General features: G+C 35.9%; 1 protein-coding gene across 2 annotated transcripts in view; it reads left to right on the top strand.

The window, feature by feature from the left end:
• Nucleotides 1-25,643, top strand: part of CDH18 (cadherin 18) — a gene marked incomplete at both ends in the record, with an annotated part of 163,039 nt that overhangs the window by 94,553 nt on the left and 42,843 nt on the right. For both annotated transcript variants that reach the window (XM_082044497.1, XM_082044496.1), the window contains 3 exons: nt 3,562-3,729; nt 16,878-17,065; nt 22,239-22,492. In XM_082044497.1, the coding sequence (XP_081900623.1) occupies nt 3,562-3,729; nt 16,878-17,065; nt 22,239-22,492 (610 nt within the window). The remainder of the gene's footprint in view (nt 1-3,561; nt 3,730-16,877; nt 17,066-22,238; nt 22,493-25,643) is intronic.

Genomic DNA, 25,643 nt, shown 5'->3' with positions numbered 1-25,643 from the left:
GGGTCCCTTCCAACTTGAGATATTCTATGATTATACAGTAACTCTAGTCTCAAGGATTTGGAAATGTCATTGGAGGACAATGTCCTAGGTATGTTAATCAATCATAAAAGAATCACCAGTGTGATGTAGTCTGAAAAAAAAGGTCATAGTTAGAAAAGGTTGTGATAAAATCTCATCTGGAAGGTAGATAGTTTTCTGGTCATCCTTCATCAAGGAAGATAAATTCAAATTGGAAAATGTGTTTTTCAAGACTCTAGAAACTGACAGAGGAAAAAAAAAAGTGTTATTTAGAGGAGACTAAATTTAGACAAGAAGTTAGAAGAAAAAGTTTCTTCTAGGAGAGGTGCCATGTGGGAAAACACATCTCACATTATTTTAAGATGGAAATAGATATGACTAAACTCAGCGGGCCAGAGGTCCAGAACTGTATGTTCTTCTCAATTCCATTCCAATAGATCTAAACCTCCACATGTACATGATTTTTGACATAGCCATCAAACTTCTATAAAATTTCTTCATTTAATACCAGAAACAGGATGGGGTGTCCCTGTAATGGTGTCTACATCTTGCATCTTTCATCTTGCTTTTCTTTCTTACTAAAGATGAATAAATCCTGGAAACATAGCTGAAAAGTACTCAGTCAACTGGGTCACAGTGTTGCCTAACAGACATGAAGCAAAATTAAATCTGTGTTTAAATTTTAAAAGCCTGTGACAGTTGAGTTTTATTTTTCAGTTTCTTTACTCACCATTTGAGACAGGGAGACATCTTCCTTAATATGAACTTCCTGTCTTCTTGTGAAATGCATAGGAGCCACTGCCAATATACTCAGGGACAATTCCTACTTTAAAAAGAACTGCTGGAACACTTCGTATTATCTTATCGGAAAAGGCAACCAAGAAAATTCTCCTTACACCTTTTGGGCTCATTGGAGAAATTTGAAAGTATGTATGATTTTAGTGCTATACTGGCAGAATAATTGGTGGAGCTGCTAGTAACAAAAATCAAACATTAGGGTCTGTGCAGTAGTTATATGCCTAACTGATTATATAGTTTTAGGATGTATGTATGTATATGCAACCAATAAAAGAGAGAGAACTAAACTTTCCCATCTTTCAGCACCAGTTTTCTTATTCAAAACTTTGGAACAAGTTTTTGTAACTAAAAACTTGTCCATTTTCAATTACTCAGTTTTCAGAAAAGAGGAATCGGATGCAAGTGGGAGAGATCAAATGATAAGTCATCCTCAAATCCTTATTAACTGTCTACATGTATTGATTCACTAACACATTCCTTGAAGCAAAAAGGAAGAGGAAAGTAATTGTAATTCAGAGGAAATTGTTTAAATTAGTTTAAAAATGTAAGTAACTAGTGTAATTATGAGGATTGTACAGAAGACAGATGTTCCACTATGTAAAATTTGGTCTGTTTCAGAATGAAATGGAAGGTTTAAAAAAAAAAAAAAAAAAAAAAAAAAATCAAAGACTCCCTCCATGCATATACATAAACATTAAATGTTCCAATAAATTTGGTTTCAATGTAAGAAAATGAAGCAATTTATTTGAAAAATGTCAAAGCAGGACATGTTTTAATTCTAGTACTTTTCTCCTATTTTTCACCAAAATGAAATTTCAGAACCATTGTGCCAGATTTTGTGAACCAAATTGATTTTGATGAAGCTTCATATTTAAGTTACATCAATTCCTTTTATCCAAAAGTCTCCATGCCTTCTATTTTTAGTATGTAAAAGTTGTGGTTCATTTCAGTATATCATGGTGCAAACAGCGAGAAAAGACCTGTTTCTAACCGTGTCATTCAAAATACAAAACACTGATGAACTAAAACAGACTGGTGTACTATTTTTAGCCAGCTTGTCCAGAAGGAACTTCTGATTAAAAGGAACTTACAGTGCAAAACCATGTTGAAATAATTCTGAATCTTCATGGATACTTTAAAATATTATTCTTTGTGGATAGTTCTACTCTTTATGCATGATTTATTTTCAGAATAGAATGGAAACACTGGTATAAGTTCCATGAAAATTTCCATTTTGTTTGTAATAGTGGCTAAATTGTTCTACTGAAGAAGTGGTATTCTGGAAATCATTTTTTGCGTCATCTGAGACTGTGGGAATCAAAACCCTTGAGAATCATGCTGTACAAGAGATTTTCTAGATGAATAAGGTTCTTCTTCATAACTTACTTTCTGTTAATGGCTATTACATGTTTAAAATTTACCCAGAAGCAACACCTGCTGTAGTATGTTTTCTGACTAGTTATAAGAGCCACTCAGTTTCAGAGTCCAAAATCAAGTTATGCTAAAAATTTAGGTTTTTGAAAAATTAATGTTAACAAAATTAGCATTTCACACATTTCTTTGTTTCTATATTTCTCGCTCCAGTGTATCAATGTCTTTTATGTACTGGTGAGCCCAGAACTGGACCCAGCACTCCAGATGTGGCCTTAACAGTGGTGAGCAGTGGAGAAGGATCCTCTCTCTTGACCTGCTGGCAATGCTTTTCATAATGCAGCCAGCCTGGGATGCTGTTGGCCTTGTTTGCTGCAGGGGCACTTTGCTGGTTCATGTCTAACTTGAGGAGCCCCTAGATCCTTTTCTGAAAAACTGCTTCTCAGCTAGGCTGTCCACAGCATGTATTGGTTCCTTGACACAGGACTTGACATTTCCCTTCATTGAACTCCATGAGATTTCTGTCAGTCTGTGATGAAAGAAATTAGCAGGGCCTAATTTACAGGCATCCACATAAGTGAAAAATGTACCAAAACCGATACTGAGCCCACAGGGTTTGCTGTTCTTAATTTGTTGTAACATTGGTTCTGCATGTAGAATTGGCTAAATGTTAAAAACATTTCTCATGATAGTGGATAAAAATAGATAGAATTTTAGCATCACTCAATTTTAGTTTTGTCTCTGTATTGTAGTAAAAAAAAAAAAAAAGTAGCTTATCTTTCACTTTACAAGCAAGTATTAGGTAACTGACATTTATGAACATAAATCTATGTGATTGACATGAATCAAATAAGAAAGTACAGTTTTTTGAAATTTGTCAAATAAGAAAGTTTAGCTTTTGAGTAGTTATAAGAGGTATGTCATGTTTGAATTCAGAAATTAACTTTTCTTAAAAAGGAATTTTTTTTTCTTCAGTGGGATAAGAGTTCTCATTCATTAGTATTTCTATGAAGTAGCTATTTGAATAGTTATGACATATGAGAAACACCAGAGTTTTGTCAATGTGGCTTTCTGCTAAGAATGGTATATAATAGTCCTATTTATTTATTAATATAATTGTTGATTTAATATATATTATTTTATTTTTTTCATATCCTCGATCAAGCTGGTTGTCTAGCAGTAACCGGCATTAAGATATACATATATATGTAAACTGCAAAGAACTAAAGCCAGCTTAATGTGATTGTAGAAAGCTTTACATTACCAGAAAATCTGCCATGTCTCACCTTTCCCGTAAAGAAATGTTATGCCTAACTTTTCCTCTTTCTAAAACAAGCTAATCCTGATCTTCTGTTTGTTTTCTTTCCATCACAGGAGTCATCAGGACTGCCTTGCACAACATGGACAGGGAAGCCAGAGAGCATTATTCCGTTGTCATTCAAGCCAAAGATATGGCTGGGCAGGTCGGAGGGCTGTCAGGGTCAACAACTGTAAATATCACACTCACTGATGTCAACGACAATCCACCCAGGTTTCCTCAGAGTATGTACAATTTCAGCATATAATTGATTTTCAGGGAAGTAAGAAGCTGATTGGGTTAGTGAAATCCAATGAGTATTCAAATTCATGGGGAAAAGGCAGTTCGGGAAGTGTTTGGATTCACCAATATTTTTCAGTTTTCCAGTGTTTTCAGATGAACTACAGAGATAGCATAGCTAGAATATTAAAACCAGTGAAGATTACTTTCAATTAAACACTCAGAGTCAGATGGGTGACAAAGGAATATTCTTGTCATGCGTGGGTTTTTCTCCAGTCCTTTTTGAATGTATATTTCATTAAGTGTGTGATTTTGATCTCACAAGTGAATTATATTGTTCCCATGGTAGACAATAAATGGTAACACTTAAAAGATTGAATCCAGCCTGCCTTTGGCTGCTTCCATACATACCTATCTTTTTTTTTTTTTTTTTTCTTCTTTTGCTTCCTCTATATCCATGGAAACTTTTAAGATCACTTTTTATATTACAGATGGTCAAAACCTAAGTTGTGTCTCTCTGTTGTTGAGTTATGGTAGAGTCTGCCTTCATCCTACTTCAATCAATTGTCAATGCTGATGTCAAACTGAATGTTCTCATGTGTGTATATGCTAGAGTACTCTTAGAATATCTTAATATGATCACTAGTAGGAACTCATTGTGCACACATTGATCTGACACAGCAGCTGGAGTCTTGCAGAAATTCTGAATTCAGTCGACAATTTATTTTGAATGTAATTGCATAGCTAAAGTTGCTTTCCTTTGCTGATTGGCTCAAGACCAATAAGAATATTGTAATATGGACTCTGACATCGTGTGAGCCCTTGTACAACATAATGGACTAGTAACTATAGGTACATTCACTGGGAAATGAATTAAGCTGTTTGAATGAGAAGACTTATAAACGATAGAGATCACAAAGCTCTGGGGAAAAATGAAATTCCCTGGCAATACACATTGTGTAAAATCTGATCAAGCAGTAAGAAGGCTCATTAAAAGTATTGTAGAAATGAATATTTTTTCTGTGCCTCACAAACACATAAATACATAAAGGCTTTGAAACACAACCTTAAATAAAGTATATTTGGGTTTATGTTCCATGGAATTGTCGTTGCATCCATCACTTTATTTAATACTTCCAAACTATTGGAAAGGCAAAAGATAAGGCATATCTTTGAACAAATATAACATCTAAAATAGTTGAAGTATAAAAAATGTCCTCAGTTTCCTGCAAAATTGAATTGATCTCTACTCATCAGGTTTCAAGAACTGACTTCTTTTATTTTGAGTGGAAGGTTTTGGATATTAAATCAGCCACCAGGCAGAACTGTACATTAGCACATCTGTATCAATATTTTTTTTCAGAAATATAAAATGTTGATGTTACATTCTGTACATTTTAGGTGTTCTAACAATTACAAAAAATAACATTGAAAATTATGAAACATTTACCATTTAATGAAACTGTGTTATTTAACAAAACAAAGTAAAAAAATATATTTTAACAGTTATCATTTTTAACAGAAATATTTTAATCCTACAGCAAGTCTTGTAGAATACACCATTTGCTTTATATTTCCTTACGCAGGATGCCTACACTACAGTTATGATTGCTATTTAGATTTTTTGAGAAATATAATTTAAATCCTTTGCAAAAGTATGGTAGCTATATCTTAGTACAGAACCAAAGTATAGACGATCTAAAATCTGGCCATCTTATCATCATGAACTATGACTACAATACACAAGGATTGCACTAATAGAAATAACTTAATTGTTTATTTTCCTTCTTTCTTTGTATGTCATGATTTTCAGTTAAATTTCTCTTCAATTTCCTTATTAGATGGAATGTTAAATGAGTCTTACTGAGGCTTGTCACGGTCAGAATTGAATTCAAGGCAAGCACTAACCAAAATTGCATATATCAAATGTATAACCTTTGGGACAGGCTGAGCCTCAGTTAACCTGCAGACTCTCTTTTGGTTAGTTTCCTTTCTTCCATTACATACTTGTGAGTTTTGAATCTGACCCTAACTGTATGAGTACTTTACTTGAGAACATGCTAGAAAGCACATCTGTTTGATTCTCTAATTATTTATTTTATCTAGAAATGTGCTGTACTGTACATATTTAAAAGATCATATCTTTCTAGCTGTGGTAGTTCAGTGTTCATTAAAGATGCATATGGAGTAAAGTATGCAGGATTTGTCTCCCTTAAAGAAACACTTTACGAATCTATTTAAATCTTAGAAAGAGAGGTTGTAAATATGTCTGCTTAAATGAATTTACTGTTCTTTTTTTTTTCTGTACTCACTATAAATATAGCTGACTTTCTTTCAAATAACTTATTAAGAGAGAACTACAGTTTTCCAAAATACCAAAAAGTCTAAGTGAGAGGAAGAATATGAAACATTACTGCATAATTTTATCAGTCTGATAGTTGCAGTTCTGAAATACATGATAAGAAGAGTATCTGGAATAGAAAACATAGCTGAAAAAAATCTGCTTGCAAAAAAACAGCAGTATGTCTCAGGAGCAGGCACAGGGTTTTGAATTCATCAGGAGAATAACCTGAAACCTCAAGTACATTTTGCTTATCAATTACTTCAGTGCATCTCATACAATACTGATTTAGTTTTCTTCATTACCACAGATTTTCTTTCTTTAGGTAGTCCAGATACAAATGAACTAGATGTTTAATGTAAACTGACAGACAATGCTTTGCATGTGAAGATTTTTCCTCTTCAGTAATCATCATCTCTTGATTCTTGTTAGCTTTACCCTTAATGGATCAACTTGGTTGATGGCTTAGGGCCCCAATTTCATAGCCATAAATTTATTTCAATAATCTGATAGAAAATGTTCCATCTAGTGATGACACTGTTATCAACTCTGAGTGACATGAGCGTTTTCTGTATAGTTTTTGTTCGTTAATTCTCTGTGGTCTTGGTTAGGGTGAATAAGATTCTGCATGTTTTTCTTTGTTTAGGATGAATAGATTTTGATTGCATCAAGATCATCACACTAGGCAGATGTTTCCACTGAGATGTTTTGTACATCATGTGCTAACGATTACACTCTAGACAGTGTGTATGAGACCTTTAGTTATTGTGTTTAGAGTCTAATTTTATGAAGGAATTATTTCCTTGATACCCCATTTGTAGATTTTGTTTTTGATATATCTAGCTCAGTTCTTCAGGATAAAGCCAAATTTAAATACAAGTCATGGCTTAAAACATTTTTATGAAGCTTGATTTTTGAGGATCATTTGTTTCAGGACAGTATTAGATATAATATGAAATTATGTATATGCATAAATATTTTGGCTTCACTTTTTACAATATCATTGTATGCAAAGTACACAGTTTAAACAGGAATGTTGTATGAAGACACACCATTTAGTTCTTAAAAAGTAAGCTCACATCCCAGAAGTAGGCATTAAATCTGTTCTGTACTAGTAAGGTGTCTACTGTCCAGCCTTATAATGGTAGAATCATAGAATAGTTTAGGTTGGAAGGAACACTCAAAGGACATCTAGTCAAATGTGTCTACAATGAGCAGGGACCTTTTTAACAGGGTCAGGTTGCTCAGAGCCCTGTCCAGCCTGGCCATGAATGTTTCCAGGGATGGAGCAACCACTCTGGGCAACCTGTGCCAGTGTTTCGCCACCCTCATTGTAAAAAAATTTCTTCCTTATGTTTAGCCTGAATCTCCGCTCTTCCAGTTTAAAACTGTTACCCCTTGTCCTATTGCAACAGGCCCTACTGAAAGGTCTGTCCCCATCTTTCTTACAGGCCTTCTTTAAGTACTTCTTTAAGTACTGAAAGGCCACAGTAAGGTCTCCCCAGGGTCTTCTCCAGGCTGAACAACCCCAGCTCTCTCAGCCTGTCCTCGTAGGAGAGGTGTTCCATTCCTCTGATGATCTTGATGGCCTCCTCTGAACCCTTTCCAACAGGTCCATGTCTTTCCTGTACTGAGGGCTCCAGAGCTGGATACAGGGCTCCAGGTGGGGTCTTACCAGAACAGAGTGGTGGGGCAAGATCATCTCCCTCAACCTGCTGGCCATGCTGGCTGTTAATATAACTCATTAGCTAATTAAACACAAAGGTACCTACTGTTAATTTTCTTTTAAAATTTATACTCCAATATGGTCCTTTCCGGATCCACAGTTCCACATAGCACATCGAGTTCCTATGATCTCTGTGTGTAACCATCAGCATCCTCCCACTCCCCACTGCCGTGCACTGTAGGACTGTCCCATCCGCCTGTGGTGACTGGACCAGAGCCATCTGCTTCCTGATTGACAACTTGGCTGCTGCCAAACAAGATGAATAAAGCAGAATTTTCCTCAAATTTTCTTCTAACAGGTCTTTCTCCTCTATTCAATCAGCAATTGTTAAGAGGTTTGTAGAATCATAACATCTTTGAGACCTCTGCCTTTTTATTAGGTTTGCCTGAAATTGGACAGAGTTTAAAAGTTACTAGATGCTATTGAATTAAAATGATTACAGAAGTTGTCTGTGCTCAGAAAACTCAGATTTAAAACAAAACAAAAAAAGGACTTGATAACAATTTAGCTTAAGATTGTTGACATATGATCAAATGCACCTTTATAAATCAGATTTTGTTCATACCTAGTAATGTAGTTTCCTGATAATTTTGTCATTTACGTCATGATGATGAGTCCAGTAATCACCCAGTGTTCAGGGAGTGTTAGGAATCATTTCCTTCTAGAAATTATTCTGCATTTAAATGTTGCTTATTAAATGAATAACTTTTTTTTTGGTTAAAATTAGAGGAATGCCTTTTTCATATTTCATAGTAAATGTAAAATATATTGCAATTGAATAGTCCCACATATTGGTTATTGCTGGAGACATGCTTAAGTCTTTTAGTAAGAACTTAAGTCAGGCTAGAGTGACACGTAAAAAGTTGATTTAAGGCTTGATTTGCGCAGAACTCTAATATTTTGTTCTTCAGAAGATATATTCCTGCATATAACTTTGTTTCTTTCCTTCAGAAGTGAAGTTACCATCCTGGAAATGTTACTTTATTCTCATTTCTGTGTTCCACAGAGAACGTTTTTGTGCTACCATATTAATTTTTATTTATTTCTGCAAGTGGTTCACAATTTAGGACATGCTTTTCTAGTATGACAGTTTAGATGTTACCAACAATTTTTATTATATATATATGTTACAGAATGTCTAAAGAAATACAGATTGTAATAAAATACTTCATTTTTTTTTCCATCTGTAAGATTATGGGAGTATTATTCTTCCTAGTGGTTTGACAAAATCAGCTCAAAACAGCTCTTTGTGTAAATAATAGATAGGAGGAGTCTGGTGTGCATGATCAATCTACTGAAAGGCAATTATTAATATCTCATTAAAACAAAAAATGAGTGACATATATGTACATGCCACGGGAAATGCCAGGAAATTAGATATATATGGGTGATAAGTAAATGCAGCAGCCCATATTAATTTATTTTATGTCCAAAACAAGTATTACTTAAAAACTAAATGTAGCTTCTTTTTAGTACTGTTGTGAAATTGAGACAACATAATGAGATTTAAAGAGTGGAATCTCATGAGAAAATATAAAATCTGCTCAAAGAGAATTCCTTTTGCTGTGCTCTTAAAACACCTTTGGTTAACACAGAGTTTTCTGTAAAACTGAATTCCTACCCAACATGCTAATCTCAGCTAATCTGAGACATAAAGATTAATCTAGAATATTTTAGTATATTATTAGGAAATCTCAAATAACAGGGGAATATCAGGTTTTAGTTATTTGTGTAAGGAAAGGCAGTAAGATCATCTTTTTTAAGAATGTTGTTATGACTGTGTTCAAGGTTGCTGTAAAAATCTGGCAAAGTGTTTCATGGGGTCTAGACGTTTTAAAAGCTGTGTTCTTTGTTAAAGAAAATGGCTGTTAGAATTTGTTACAGTACATATTGGCATAATAGTCACATAACATGTTTCTGGTCCTAACGAGTATTTAACTTCTCTTATATTCTTTAAGGCAAAGAATTTTTTCAAGTAATTGTGTTTACAAAGTGTGTGCTCAGTTTCCAAAGTGAGTGACCAGTGACTGACATTTCCTTTGTGGGTGTGGTTGGTATTCAGTATACAGATTTTCTGCCTTTACAGAGAATCATCACAAGTAAATCTCCAAGCCCCCTGACCTTAATTGTTCTTTATTTAGAAATGGCTCAATTATCACATCAGAAAACGATTGTCCGCTTGCTTGCTGCATGTACATGCAACCCATGGTTCAGCTCATTAATTAAGACATTAAATGTATTAGCCACCGGTTTTGATTCCTGAACAGCTAGTGTTAATTGCCTGCCAGTTGAATTTTGTGCTTATTATCATCAGACCTGGAACCTGGCTTACTGTCAATTTATTCTCCATATCTTATCAAATAGACTGAGTATTCAGCTAGTTGTAGGTTCAAGAAAACTTTCTTCACATAGTACTTTGATATACATCTAGGTTATGGTGGTAATTTATTAACACATTAAGGCAATCAGTTGCTGTGTTTACCAATTTGCTAGTAGATAGACAAGGGCATCTTTGTACCAGCTATCATGTATGACTGAATGTGTCTATTAGTTCATCACCAAGCAGTATTTATCCTCATGCTACTAAAGCTATACTTTGCATATAAAAATAATAAGCAGGTCAAATATTTATTTCTTTATTAAGTAAGGTAATTCCTAATGTTCAAGAGAACATTAAAACCTAGAAAAGTAAGTCAAAACTTTCAATCAAATAGATTGGTGAATAAAGTCAATAACATGCTTGTTGAGTTGCGTTAAATACTGGCATACTTCTTTGTTGAGAGATTCAGAGAAATTGCTTTTTTGAGAATAAAACACAGCATTATAAGTTGCCTGTAGGCTAATTGAAATGGAAAGTAAATTGTTCCTCAGATCAATGAATTGTTTCTTTACTATAATGAGAGCTAAGCTATATAGTTTATTGAAAGAAAGCTGAAGGTTGCCTATATGTATTTGAACAATATTTCAATTAGCATAGGTTAAAGTCCTGCAAAGTGGTATGACTATCCTATACAGTCCATTAACTGGAAAAGAGTATTAATTTACTTGTCTCATGAGTTAAGTGAATTCATCTGATCAAATGTAAACATAAAAATTAAGAATCAAATCAGCTTCTACAGAATCTGGATCCATAAGCCACCCAGTGACTCCTCTAGAACAATTTAGAACATCTCTGAGACTGTTTGAAAATTTCTGCTTTACAGGAGCTCCTAGAAGGCTGCAATACTGGGAACATAGGAACAATCTGTTCGACTTGGGTAGATTTGGTGAAACAGTTTTGATGCAGATCAGTACCTTGTCCTCAGGGCTTCTAACTTCCCAATCAATATTTAGAGGTTGAGGCAGACTCATAACTTACAATAAAGAATCATAAAATCACAGTATACCCATCCAACATTATTTTTAATGTCCTATCAAAATTTATTCAGTGACCAGGGAAATGTTCGATTTAGCCTTGAGTTGGTTCCACTAAATCCAGTAATAAAGTTTACACCAATTTAGTGTTTTGCAAGAATATTTCCAGTTTCCACTGCTAGTCAAAATAAATGTCTATAATATATTTTATCTAACCCTTATGTTGCTGGATTTTACCCTCTTATGTGTTTTTTGGGTTAAGATAGTATTGTTTGTAATTATCTATTTGGCTTATACCTGTATGAGACATTTTCAGGCTGTCTCTTTGAAGCAGTGGTTAAAGTGGAAAACTTTTCTGACCGTATGATCTCGGAGTTTTTATCTTTTAACTGTTTTCTTTTCATTCCATCTATTTTTTGGAAACAGTTCTGCAAATACTGGCAGATAATTAATGAGTGATTTCAAATATTTGTTTCGCTTGAAATTTTAGTATTTTAGAATGTTTGAAGCTGGTATCAGTAAAATGACTTTCTGAAACAGATGGCTAACACTTGGGGTGTGATTATAAAGCAGACTGTAGTGTCATGTGGATATATTTGAACTAGCTTCACTATTTGGAAGTGTCTAATTAGTTCACCCTATCATATGGGTTGTAACACTTTCAATTCCTGAAGTGTTTTGATTACGTAACATCTTCTTTATGGCCTGTACATAACATATTTTTTATGACCTCAACCTTTTCCTTTTTGGAATACATCAGTCAGAACAAAAAGTCAAAAGACCACATTTCACATTTATTTTAACAAAAGTAAATTCCAAAATGAATCTCATCCCATTTCTACAATTTTATGTATGAAATAAAACAACCAGAAGTATGGAAGTGTCAGTTGACATCATCTCTGAGCATGAAGCATTGCAAAAGAATGCATGGCAGAGCATTTATTTGGAAATTCGTGAAGACAGATTTTATGTACAAATAAAAGAATTGCATCAAAGACTTAGCTATGTGTTTTAATTGTATCAACTACTAAACAATTTTCTTGTTACATAAGTGTTGGTATTTTCTTTTGTTTACAAGGTAAAATATACTTTTTTTTTTTTTTCTGCTGGACATTTCTTGTTTTCCTTGAGATTTCCCTAGTGCGTGGTAACTTACTTTTTGTTTTCCTAGGAAAATTCTCTTTCTTTTTGGACTAACAAAGTTTAGTGCACTCATCCATGCTTCTCACATTACTGTTTGTTTATTAGTGTCATGGGCTAGCATTACAAAAACACTGCAAGTCTATAAATAGGTTTAAGAAGTATTATGCAAGAAATTATACAAATTTGTAATAAAATAATCTATTTTCTAACAGGGGTCTAAAGTTAGTTGTATTTTAGTGATAACATCCATTCCCTCTGCAATTGCAAATTCTACAGATTCAAATTTCTTCAATCCATCCAATAAATAGAGTTTTTCTGCAATAATGCATGTTTAAATTTATACATGCTCACTGAGGGTACCTCCACAGTCATGCTACCTGGTTTAAACCCAACTAAATGTAATGACATGGTAGTTTTGATATGCAGCATCTTCTGATCCACTCTTTTGCACCTCAGTGCTGTACTATTGTATTCACTATTGTAGAATGATTACAGGGAATATAGAAGCAGCTCTGTAGGGCTTCAGAGGATGTATAATAAGAGAAGTTGTCTTTTTGCTCTTTTTTTCTGTAATGGTGCTTGGCCTGTGATGTAAACTATGCAGGTTGTTGGGGAGGGATTTGGATGAGGGAGGTTGTTTGAGGGGTTTTTTTTAGTATGTGCAAAGCCTTTATTGAATGTATGTTCTCCTTTTCAGTGATGATAGGTTTCAGCATCCTTACTGTGTTGCAATACTAGCATTATTGGAGAAAATTTCATGGAACTGTCTTTCTAGAGTAGTTTCAGATGGAAATTGAGGTTTATGTAATCATATTTTGTCTGCCACTTTTTTCTCCTTGTTGCACTGTCGTGCCCCTCAGCCAACTCTGTTAGGAGATTTAATCCAGAAGGACAGAGATATTTGAGATTTTTTTTTTTCCCAGAAAAATATTCCATTTTCTAATTATTAACTTAACAGGTTATAAAAACACTAAAATGAGGTCATAGTTGTTATGAATGCTTTTTATGTGCACAATTGTGTAATACTTTTATGTACCCACTATGTTCATTTTCCTTTACCGTGGATACCAAGTAAAATTTTTGTGAAAAGTGTTTTATGCTGCAGCAAAACCTCTACAAAATATCAATGGTAAAACATTAAGATCTATTATATTTTTCTGTAGAAAAAATTGAGTTGGTTGGATGTTGCAAAATGTTGAGGCAATGTTGCCAAACTGATTGGATGTCAGGAAAAAAAAAAAAAAAGTTACAAATATAACCTACAAAGATTCTCTAGTTCAAAAGTACTCATTTGACTACTCATGTGATGGTAAGTTGATGAAGACAAATATATTTTGTCTATGGAGAATAAACTTTTAAAAATACTGGTGTGAAGTAAACTTCAGAGTTAATTTCTGTGTTATGTGATGAATAGCAAAAATAACTGTGAAAAACAAAATCCTGCATTAGGTAATTTGGATTTTGAATAGGGAATGAAGACATCCCAAGTAAAATGAGAGCTTTAAACTAGACTTGAAGGGGGATGGGGTTGTGGCTGGGCTTGCATCAGTGGGGCAACACTCTAGAGTTGATGAAGACCAGGAGACCTCCCATACCCCTAGGGTGAAATCAGTGTGCTCAGCTCGCTCTCTGAAATGCCTGTACACCAATGTGTGCAGCATGGGGAGTAAGCAGGAGGAGTTAGAAACCTGTGTTTGGGCAGGAGATTATGATCTGGTGTCAGTGACAGAGACATGGTGAGACAGCTCACATGACTGGTATGTGGTCATGGATGGCTATGTCCTTTTCAGGAAAGACAGGTCAGTCAGGCGTGGTGGTGGAGTTGCTCTTTACGTGAGAGAGCAACTACAATGTATTGAGTACTGTCCAGACACAGATGAGGAGCGAGTTGAGAGTGCACAGCTGGGAGCAGCCTTACAATCACAGGCCCTGGTTGTGGTGGGGGATTTTAACTTCCCTGATGTTTGTTGGAAGGACTACTCAACCAGTCAGCCCCAGTCTAGGAGGTTCCCCCAGTGCCTTGATGATAAATTTCTCATGCAAATGGTGGAGGAGCCGACTAGGAGAGGTCCACTGCTGAATGTCATCCTCACTAACAAGGAATGTCTGGTTGAAGCAGTAAAGGTTGAGGGCTGCCTTGGTTGCAGTGACCCTGAAATGGTGGAGTTCAGGATCTTGTGTGGCAGGAACAGAATAGCAAGCAGAATTGCAACCCTGGACTTCAGCAGGGCAAACTTGGGCCATTTCAAACAATTTCTAGGGGAAATCCCATGGGCAAGTCTGCTTGGAGGTAAAGGGGCCCAAGACAGTTGGTTAGTGTTCACGGACTGCTTCTACCAAGCTCAAGATCAGAGCATCCCGACATGTAGGAAGTCAAGGAAGGGAGCCAGGAGACCTGTGTGGTTAAACAGGGAACTGCTGGGTAAGATCAAGTGGAAGAGGAGAGTTTACAGATCATGGAAGGAGGGACTGGCCACTTGAGAAGAATACAAGGCTGTTGTCAGAGGGTGTAGGGAGGCAACTAGGAAAGCTAAGGCCTCCTTAGAATTAAACCTGGTGAGAGGGGTCAAGGACAACAGAAAGAGCTTTTTCAAATACATGGCAGATAAAAATAACACCAGAGGCAATGTAGGCTCACTGATGAATGAGATGGGTGCCTTGGTCACAGATGATACAAAGAAGGCAGAGTTACTAAACACCTTCTTTGTCTACTCTGCTGGAGTCTGTCCTGAGGAGTCCCATACCCCTGAGGCCCTAGAGGAAGTCAGGACAATGGAGGAGTCTGCCTTAGTTGATGAGGACTGGGTTAGCGAGCAATTAGGCAATCTGGACATCCATAAATCCATGGGTCCAAATGGGACGTACCCGCAGGTGCTGAGGGAGCTGGCTGAGGTCATTGTTGGATCACTCTCCATCATCTTTGCCAAGTCTTGGGAAATGGAAGAGGTACCTGAGGACTGGAGGAAAGGAAATGTCACTCTGGTCTTCAAGCAAATGTCACTCCAGGGCAAGAAGGAGGACCCAGCTAACTATAGACCGGTCAGCCTCACGTCCATCCCTGGGAAAGTGATGGAACCACTTATCCTTGGTGCCATCTCAACGCATATCAAGGATAAGAGGGTCATTAGGGGCAGTCAACATGGCTTCACCAAGGGGAAATTGTGCTTGACCAACCTCATTGCCTTTTATGAGGACGTAATGAGGTGGATAGCTGATGGCAGTGCAGTGGATGTGGTCTACCTTGACTTCAGTAAAGCATTTGAAAAAGTCTCCCACAGCATCCTTACAGCTAAACTGAGGGAGTGCGGTCTGGACGATCGGGTAATAAGATGGACTGTGAACTGTCTGAAGGAAAGAAGCTGGAGAGTCATGATCAATGAGGTGGAGTCTAGTTGGAGACCTGTATCTAGTGCAGTCCTTCAAGGCTTGGTACTGGGACCTGTATTATTAAATATATTAATCAGTGACTTGGATGAGGGAACCGGGTGCACTGTCAGCAAGTTTGCTGATGACACCAAGCTGAGAGGAGTGCCTGACATGCCAGAGGGCTGTGCTGTCATCCAGAGAGACCTGGATAGGCTGGAGAGTTGAACAGGGAAAAATTTAATGAAATACTGAAATATAACAAGGGAAAGTGTAGAGTATTGCATCTGGGCAGGAACAACCCCAGGTTCCAGTATAACTTGGGGAATGACCTGTTAGAGAGCAGCGTAGGGGAAAGGGATCTGGGGGTCCTGGTGGACAGCAGGATGACCATGAGCCAGCACTGTGCCCTTGTGGCCAAGAAGGCCAATGGCATCCTGGGGTGTATTAGAAGTGGGGTGGTTAGTAGGTCGAGAGAGGTTCTCTTTCCTCTCTACTCTGCCGTGGTGAGACCACATCTGTAATATTGTGTCCAGTTCTGGGCCCTTCAGTTCAAGAAGGACAGGGAACTGCTGAGGAGAGTCTAACGCAGGGCAACAAAGATGATTAAGGAAGTGGAACATCTCCTTTATGAGGAAAGGCTGAGGGAGCTGGGTTTCTTTAGTTTGGAGAAGAGGAGACTGAGGGGTGACCTTATTAATGTTTACAAATATATAAAGGGTGAGTGTCACAGGGATGGAGCCAGGCTCTTCTTGGTGACAACCAATGATGAGACAAGGGGCAATGGTTTCAAACTAAACACAAGAGGTTCCACTTAAATTTGAGAAGAAACTTCTTCTCAGTGAGGGTAACAGAACACTGGAACAGGCTACCCAGGGGGGTTGTGGAGTCTTCTACTCTGGAGACATTCAAAACCCACCTGGACGCCTTCCTGTGTAGCCTCATCTAAGTGTTCCTGCTCTGGCAGGGGGATTGGACTAGATGATCTTTCGAGGTCCCTTCCAATCCCTAACATTCTGTGATTCTGTGAATCTGTGAAAATACCATTTCCTTTTGAATGCTTTCAAGTATCTAAATAAGTTCAATAGGTTTATTTTTCTGTTTTTCATATGAAATTCTCTTCTGTTTACTCAGAAGTGTATTAAGCACCTAATAGTTCTCTAATTTAGTGTGGCTAGAAAATGTTCAAGCTATTGTGGTTTTGTTTTTGTTTCTTTCCCCTTCAGAACATTACCAACTATATGTTCCTGAATCAGCTCAAGTTGGCTCAGCAGTTGGCAAAATCAAAGCAAATGATGCAGACACTGGTTCAAATGCAGACATGAAGTACACAATTATAAATGGTGATGGCTCTGGGGTGTTCTCTATATCTACTGACAAAGACACAAGGGAAGGAATTCTTTCTTTGAAGAAGGTAAGTAATGGACTTTGAAAGTTCCCTGTCTATGTAATTAAAATATAGTGACGAACACTGAATAAAAAGATACGATGATGAAACATTTTACTATTTAAACTAGGGGTGTCAAAGTCATTTTCACTGGGGGCCACATCAGAGAGAAGCAAAAATCAAGAAAAAAATTATTTAAATCTTCTGTGCTTTTTGAATGGTCATATCTAATATTTGTAATAAACTTAGTGAATTTTTTATTAAGATAGTTTAATGTTTCTGAATGATGGTTTTGCATTTCTTTGGAAGAAATAAATTTTGGCAGAAAGTTGTACTGTTGTTCCTGGACTTTATGAATTATGGCATTGAAAGTTCATCCATGCCAATGAATGTGTAACTCAGTTTTCATAGGCTGTTATTCTTTTACTTTTTTGCCAGCTGGCATCTAAAGGGTCAAGTATTGTGCACTGTGTACTGTAAATACTAACTTGCTTGTAAAGACTCAAATTGTAACTGGTCAAACTATCACACAGCTATAATTTATATGAATTTCCTATATTTATATGATTTTCCTATATTTAAGCTTTTAATTATATATCGAACTATTGATTATAAAATTTTCTTGTAATTTAATTTCTTTCTTAACTCAATTCTATGCACAAATCTAATTCCATAGATAATTTAATCTCCATATTAGGTCCTCTGAACTGAGTTCATAGTGAATGTTTCCTGAAGTGTCTGCCAACTTCTGCTAGTATTTTATAGCTAGATTTAAATTTACACAGAATCACACAGAATGTCAGGGATTGGAAGGGACCTCAAAAGAGAGATGGGTTACCGTGTTTAAGCAATATTAAAAACAAACAAACAAATAAATAAAACACCCTTTCCAACAAAGGGAAATAATTTATTTATTTCAGTTTTCACCGAGACTCACAGACATCAACTAGCAATTCTCATGTGCATTCTTGTTACTCAGGCTTGTAGGCATCAATTATATCAATTATATCCATGCAGCCCAAAAATTAAAAGTGTATCTGTATTCATATTTTGTAATATATATTCTGGGTCTGATTAAGAGTTGGAGGAACAAAAAACAGATAAAATGTGGGAGAAGAGAATAAATAAAAAATATAACAAAGAACTTTTTTTTACATCTGAGAAGAAATTTATTTATGTATATTTTATTTAACATCTTAAATAGGCTTTGTAAATGCAGGAAACATTTTATAATTTGTAATAATTTTAAAAGAGTTTGCATCTCTCTCAGTATCTTAAAAAGCTTTAATTCAGTGTCTTTTATAAAGATTGTGTAATACTCACCTCTTTCAGCCACATAAAGGTAAATTCTGTGGTTTTTTATACCACTGAAGTTATTTTTGTTTGGTTGTTGGAATTAAATGAGTCGTATTGTGAATCTTATTAGATAGTTTAAATATTTCCTTTGTAATTTTTTTTTTCAATTATCATTTTTACATTCAAACTCTTGCTGAATTAGAATACCTTAGGTCTTTTAACATGAATGGTATGATTAATAAATTATATTAAATATAGATTAGGAAAAAACCTCCTACTGGCAAAATAAGTTTAAAGCTCAGATTACCTGAAATAATAAATGAGTCTATGAGCAAATTTCTTTGTACAGCATTAGACAGGCTGTAAATGGAGGCCCAATTTGTTCTTTGAATGTAAGATAAAAGTCAATTTTAACACATTTACAGTATTTAAGCAGAAGCCTAGTAAAATAGTTTCTGTAGATTCGAATTGCAACCAGATTTCTTTTTTTTTTTTAATATTTTATCAAAACTTAAAGGAAAAGTGATGCAAGTGACTTGTGAATTGTTCAAAGACATAAAATATCACAGAATATGCTTTGCTTGTTAATTTCCTTACTTCTCAGGAGAGAACAAGAAAAATAATAATTTTGTAAAAAATGTTACTAATTGTGACCCCTGGTAATAATAATCCTTAGTACAGTATATGTCTTTTCTGTCTTAGATAGCGTAATGTTAAAAATAGTGGTATTTTTTCAACTCTGTGAATTACAGTGCAGCAAAGTAAAGTCGTCTTCTCTTGTGCCCCAGTGTCTAATTCTTTAATTCATAGACCTTATGGGAAGAAGAAGAAGGAATACGAAAGTCAAAAACTGTTTTCGCTATGGTTGAAATATCACCTTTATCACGGATTATTTTTGTATTTCTGGACAAAAACAAATGTTTGTATTGTCTGAGTTATTAATAACTACCCAAAAGAAAGAAAACAAGATTTTAGACTTTGTTCTATTCCTCATATGTTTTCTGGAAGAAATGTATCTTCCTATACAACCTAATCCAATCACTATCAGTATAAACTTATTTTTCCAAAAGGGCACGATAGTTACAATTGGCAATCCTTGTTTATTCTTAGAATATATATGCTGCAGAGCAATGCAAATTACTATTTAATATTTCCCTGCTCATAACAGAAATACAACATAAATTAATGAACAACATCTGAGTTAGAATTTATTAAACTTGTATTTCTTTATGAACTGATTTGATTTGAGTAGTATACTTAACTCTTTTTTATAGTAATAGATCTATCAGGCTATGTTAAATTTCCATACCTTTAAAACTTGTCTTTACACATTTAGAAAGAGAGACAGAGAAAGCAGAACAGAAAAAAAAAAACTAAAACTCTCATACTGGCAGTGTTAAGAGAATGAATTAATTCTCCTTCAATACATAGAGGAAAAAGGAATAGATAACATATATAAATCCTGACCAACTATTTTTCTTATACATCATCCATCAAATTTACTGTAGATTTTATCTACAAAATATATACTGGCATTGACAAATCACACATTGAGTTCCTCATATTTCTTGCCTTAAGTACTACTTTTCCACTCTTCGCGGTGGTAGGAAACACCAGGTTAGCCTTGGTTGAACTTGTACTGATTTCTGTTCAGACAGGCTGTCAGGTCCACATAGAACAATACAGGTCATAGCGGAATTCTGCCATGCCACAGTATCATAATAATTTCTATTGCGAGGAAAAAAAAAAAAAATCCACAGGTATGCAACTTCTTTTACTGTTATGCTTGTGTCCTCACACTGTTGGAAACTTAATGGTAGTACATATATATATATGTATACATACAAACTATCTGTTTTGCTTGGTGTAGTAATATTAACTTATTTATCTTTCTTTATAAATTGGATGAAACCAAAACTTTGTAACCCAGTAAGTATTAAGATGTCTATTATCAAGAAAGACTGCTTTTGCTCAACACACAAACATATTTAAACAATTGCAATCTGAAACTCTTAAATCTGTTCTAGGACTGCATGCATGCTCCGGCATATTTTTGTGAAACAGATAAGTGCATGCTTTATGTTCTCCTTGGTTGACTTGTTTCCCAGAAACTTGCCTAACTTTATGGAAGTGCAGAGAGATATTGATAAAAGTTAAACAAAATTACAGCAGAGATTCTCCTCAATACTTCTGTATTTAAACAGTATCTCATTATGTGGTAGCTCTGTCAGCTTTCTCTCCCATTGGCCTTGTTATCATCATTGCAGCCAGTCCATACAGTCAGTATAGTACAATTCTGAACTGAAGAAGTGGCTCAGACTCTACCTGGAAAGTGGGCACATGTTAAGATTGCAGAAGAGTTCAGAAGAGACTGACAGTTCTTCATTTGTACATATATTTTTCTCTGTAGAATCAAGGAAAAGGTAGTGACTCAGACCATAAACTGGAGTAAACAGGGGTTTTGCAGCACAACAAATAATACATCTTTTGCCATTGATTATGAGTTCTGAGATCAGTTTCTTGAGACGTTTAAGTCATCTAAACTGTATGGTATTTTTTAAAGTCATTTCAGTAACTAGAAGTAACAGACAATATATAGAAAAAGTAACTTCTCCCATGAAATTCTTGATGGGCTGTCTACGAAATGTAGTCAGTACTCTAGTAAAGCTGAAGAAACCAACTCAAAATAGTTGTGGCCCTGTAAACAAGGCTTCTAGTAAAAAGATTACTTAATTCTGGATCTGTTAATGGAACTTCATTACTTTCATACTTTTAAATTAAATATCACTTTAGTCCCCTTTGCTACATGACTATCTGATGCTAGAAGAGTTAAGCGTTGAGTGTGTCATGTTTACATTATATCTTGCATAAGACACTGTAATAGCATGCTATTGTAGAGTTAAAACAAATATCAACGTATCAAGTCAGTAAAACTAGTTCACAAAAGTTTCAAAACCAGCTGAATTTTTGACGTGTAAATAGAAGCTAGAAATGGGACTTCTAAGAAAGAAATAATCCCTGCTGTGTGATATACAAGTCAGACATCCACCTTCCTTCCCAGTAGAGAGGTCGGATTCCTAGTAGGAATCTACTGATTTAAATAACAGGGCAATGTGGAAGTGTCAGTGATGCTTCTGGTGGATGGTATAGCTGTGGATGTGCCTTCCATTGGGCTTTATTGGAACATTAGGCCCTGTAGAAGGTATATTCCCTGTTGCAGACTTTCTTCCCATTTATGACTGCATAATCCATGTGCAGCACAGCAATTGATGATGAGACAGGCTGAAGAGTAAGAGTTGCCTCATTGTTGGTGTTGAAGAATTGCAAAGGAAATGGTCAAGAATATAAGGATTAGAAAGGTACACAAGCACAAGTTTAGGCTATCCTTACACATTAAAGTTCCTGTCTGTTATGATAACTGTTTTCTTGCAAGGAGTTCCCTTTTTTTTTTTTTTTTTCAGTTGAGTATTTCAGAGATGCTGAAAAGAATTTTAATGTTGCTATCACTTTCTATTAAACGTGTTAATTAAAAATATGAAGTTAATTTAAATTAGGATACATCAGTCTCTACCAATAAAAATCAAAAGCTGATAAAATTCTGAGACTTTATTACTGAAGAATCTCATGCTATTTGCAAATTTGCTCAGAGTTTTTCCAAAACTGCTACCTTGCCCACAATTCTGTCATAGAGAAAACCTGAATCCATTCTGCTTCATGTATATCCTTCTACTTACAAGGTATGGCAGTGGCCCCCAGAATATCACAGAATATTGGCCCTTTCCAGTAACATAAATAAATGTGGTTTTAGTTAAATGCAAAAGATGTAGTTAGCTTGCTAGCAGACTAAACTGAAGCACAGAATGGTATTGATAAATCTTTTTTTTTTTTTTTTTTCTGCCAACAGCCACTCAACTATGAAAAAAAGAAATCATATACACTTAATATAGAAGGAGCAAATACTCACCTTGATTTCCGATTTTCTCACTTGGGACCATTCAAAGATGTAACAATGTTGAAGATCATTGTTGGCGATGTGGATGAACCTCCACTCTTCACTATGCCTTCCTATGTCATGGAAGTTTATGAAAATGCTGAGATCGGGTCTGCTGTTGGTACAGTAACGGCACAAGATCCTGATGCTGCCAACAGTTTAGTGAGGTATAGTAAGTCCAAATCACACTAGATTGAATTCCACTTGCTAAAGGGTTAAAGAGATCTGAGATGTATGAAGCTATGTCTTTTATTTTGTTACATGAGGGGAAGCATTTATCAGAATGGTGTCATGATCAGTCTGTATGGATTAGATTTAAAAAATGTAATCTTCAGCCTTTTGTTGTTTTGCAGTGAAATTGCCATCTAGCCATTCATCAGAGTAAAGGTCTGTGTGCACTAGTTCCTGTAACAGCACCTCTCCAAACAGCACACATAACAAGGCCAGCATATGGTTACCACATCATATAAAATGGCTCACCTCACTGTCCTGCTGGCATTCAGTATTCTGCCACTAGTTATAAATCTATTCAGGACCATAATGTTGTTTTTCTCCTGTCATGCTGCTGTTGTGCTGGCTGTCTGTACACTTGCCCAAGCTTGAAAAAAAAAAAAATATTATGCCAAAAATACACATACGGATATTATTTCAACTTCTTCTAAATTTAAGAGCATTTGGATTTAACCTTTAACACTCTGGTAGTGGAGTTTGAATTCATTACTGCTTTAAAGTTTTCATTTACATGTTTTCAGCTTTAATAGGGTCCAATGACATTTTTTACTGGCTTAATTTGTGGAATGAGTTACTGACATACAGTGTGAGAAACTTTGGAACAACAAATGAATGTTTGTCTCAAACATGGTAGCTGATTTAAAATGCTGATTTAAAAGGAGAAAAAATCTTCATGAATACATATTTGATGCTATTCCTTTTTATGACATAATGCTATAGCCTTTCTGGAAATCATATGCAAATCTGGAAATCATATATGCAAAACAGTTTTTCTTAAAGTGATTAGGCATTTTTAGTCTCTTGACTGAGTTGAAATCTGCTGGATATGTGTAATTGTCTCAGTAAGATGAAACAATTTTTGCAGAACAATGAAAGCATCAGGTTTTTATGGTTATCTTGTGCTAGTAGTCTAAGATTAAAAATATTTCATGTCAGACAATCAGTAAGTACAATTTCTTAGTGGCAAGTTATTGTCTTTGAACAATTGCCACTACAGTATTTGTGTCTAAATCATAATATAAATTAGAAAATTTCACTGAAAATAACTACCAAGTGCCTTTAGCTTTAATACTGTAATTCTGAAACAATAACTAGCAGATTCAGACAGATTAGCTGTCAGGGTAGTTCTGGAATACAAAGAGCAAATGCAGATTCAACTGGTTCCTCCATACTTCAACCGTCCATGGCCTCTAAGAGTTTTGTCTAGAAAGGATTAAGACAACCATAGCTAAAGGGAAGCAGCAACATTGTGTACAAAGGCTGGAAAGGTCATTTGGAGATAGGGGGATCAGAAGGAAAAATATTTCCAAATATTTTGCTTTTTGTATTACTTTTTTTTTTTCTTTTTCTTTTTTTTTTTTTTTTTTCAAACAGGAATTTGTAACCACTTATTGAGGCCAGAATATTAAATTTCCATATTACTCAAATAATTGAGGAGAAAACTTGTCCTTACCTTGTCTACCCTATTTCCACCCTCCCCCCCCAAAACCTCCCACACCCACACTGGCCTTTATTTTTGCACTGTTGTTTTTATCTCTCTCTCTTCCAATGGAGAAAAAAGTAGAGTACTAGTAAAACACACCAAATCATGAAACTCTGAAAGGAGCCAGTCCTCAGTTACATTAGAGAGCTTCTGCAAGGGCAGTAGCAGTTCAGATATCTTTGACATATCATTATATTGTGACCAGGTCCACTGTCTAGCCAGGCTTTATCCATCTCAGTGGAAGTGACAATGAGCATCATTTGTGAGCGTATGGGCTTTTTGCGAAGATGCTGATCCTCTAAGGTCTGGACTAACATGTTGGTATGTGGGACTCTGAAGAAGGACCAGGCTGGGTTGATGTGCCCTCAGGGTCTTCTTGAACCTCCTACTGTGGGAGGAGAAAGGCTGCTGTGAGAATGGGCAACTTTAACCCCCTTCTCTAGGAATCTTATCAATGCTTATAATATCTTACAGCCGAGTGTCAAGAATATGATGCCAGTGGTGCCCAATGACAGGATGAGAGAAAACAGGAACAAAATGAAACATAGGAAGTTTAATCTGAATGTGAGAAGAAACTTCTTTACTTTGAGGGTGCCAGAGCACTGTAACAGGCTGCCCAGAGAGGCTGTGGAGTCTCCTGCTCTGAAGATACCGAAAAAACACTTGGACATGTTCCTGTGCAACCTGCTCTGTGTGTACCTGCTTTAACAGTGGCGTTGAATGAGGTGATCCCCAGAGGTCACTTCCAAACGCAACCATTCTGTGATTCAGTGATTCCCTCATCTCACTTTATGCACAAAGACTGACACTGCGCAGAAGGGCTTTTTCTTGTTTCAAGATTTGGCCACAGCTCAGGAAACAATGGGTTGGAAGTGGTGTGCAACCTCAGAAGCAGGCCAGGCCAGCTGGGCTCAGCTGTTGCTCCAGTGAAGGCAATGTCCTGCCCCACGTTCCCATCACAATGGTGGACAAAGAAGCATCTCAGAGGAAGTTGTTTTTCTCAGAAGTGTGCTCACAGTGCACTTAGGTCCTTCTGTACTGCTTTTCAAGAAAGTCTGAGGGTGACGAGATCACATCTCACCTTCATTTCTGCACAGTTCCTGGTTCATTCAAAATAAAAATAGTGATAATGAAAATAAAACCCAGGAAGATTCAATGTAACTTTCTTAGAAAGGACAGATCACACAGTTTCCAGGGAAGATAGTTACAAATAAGACTTGCACAGCTGATCTGTGGAGCAATGGAGTAATGGTTCCTCAACCAAATGGCTCAGATATGTCTCCAAATGCTGTGGGTCTACAGAACAAGCTATAGAGCTGTGATTTGCTTAACAATTTTTCCCAATCCACTTGTGAGTGCTTTCCATTTTATGAGTATGCTCGTTGCTGTGTGTGAGATTGATAAAGCATTAGACAGACACAGTTGCAACTGTATCACTTTGCTGTCCAGCTGCTAAAAGAGATACAGTGCTGAGATTTGTTCATTGCTCAATTACGCAACACTTTATTTTGGTGGCAGCAATGATTCTTTTAATCAGAATAATGGTTAGAGCAATAGTTACAGTAATTAACAATGATGAAGGGAAATCTTTTTAAAAAATAAAT

Source organism: Streptopelia decaocto (genome assembly GCF_964273445.1).
Source record: "Streptopelia decaocto genome assembly, chromosome: 2".
Taxonomy (NCBI): Eukaryota; Metazoa; Chordata; class Aves; order Columbiformes; family Columbidae; genus Streptopelia; species Streptopelia decaocto.
This window is presented reverse-complemented; position numbering and strand designations above follow the sequence as displayed.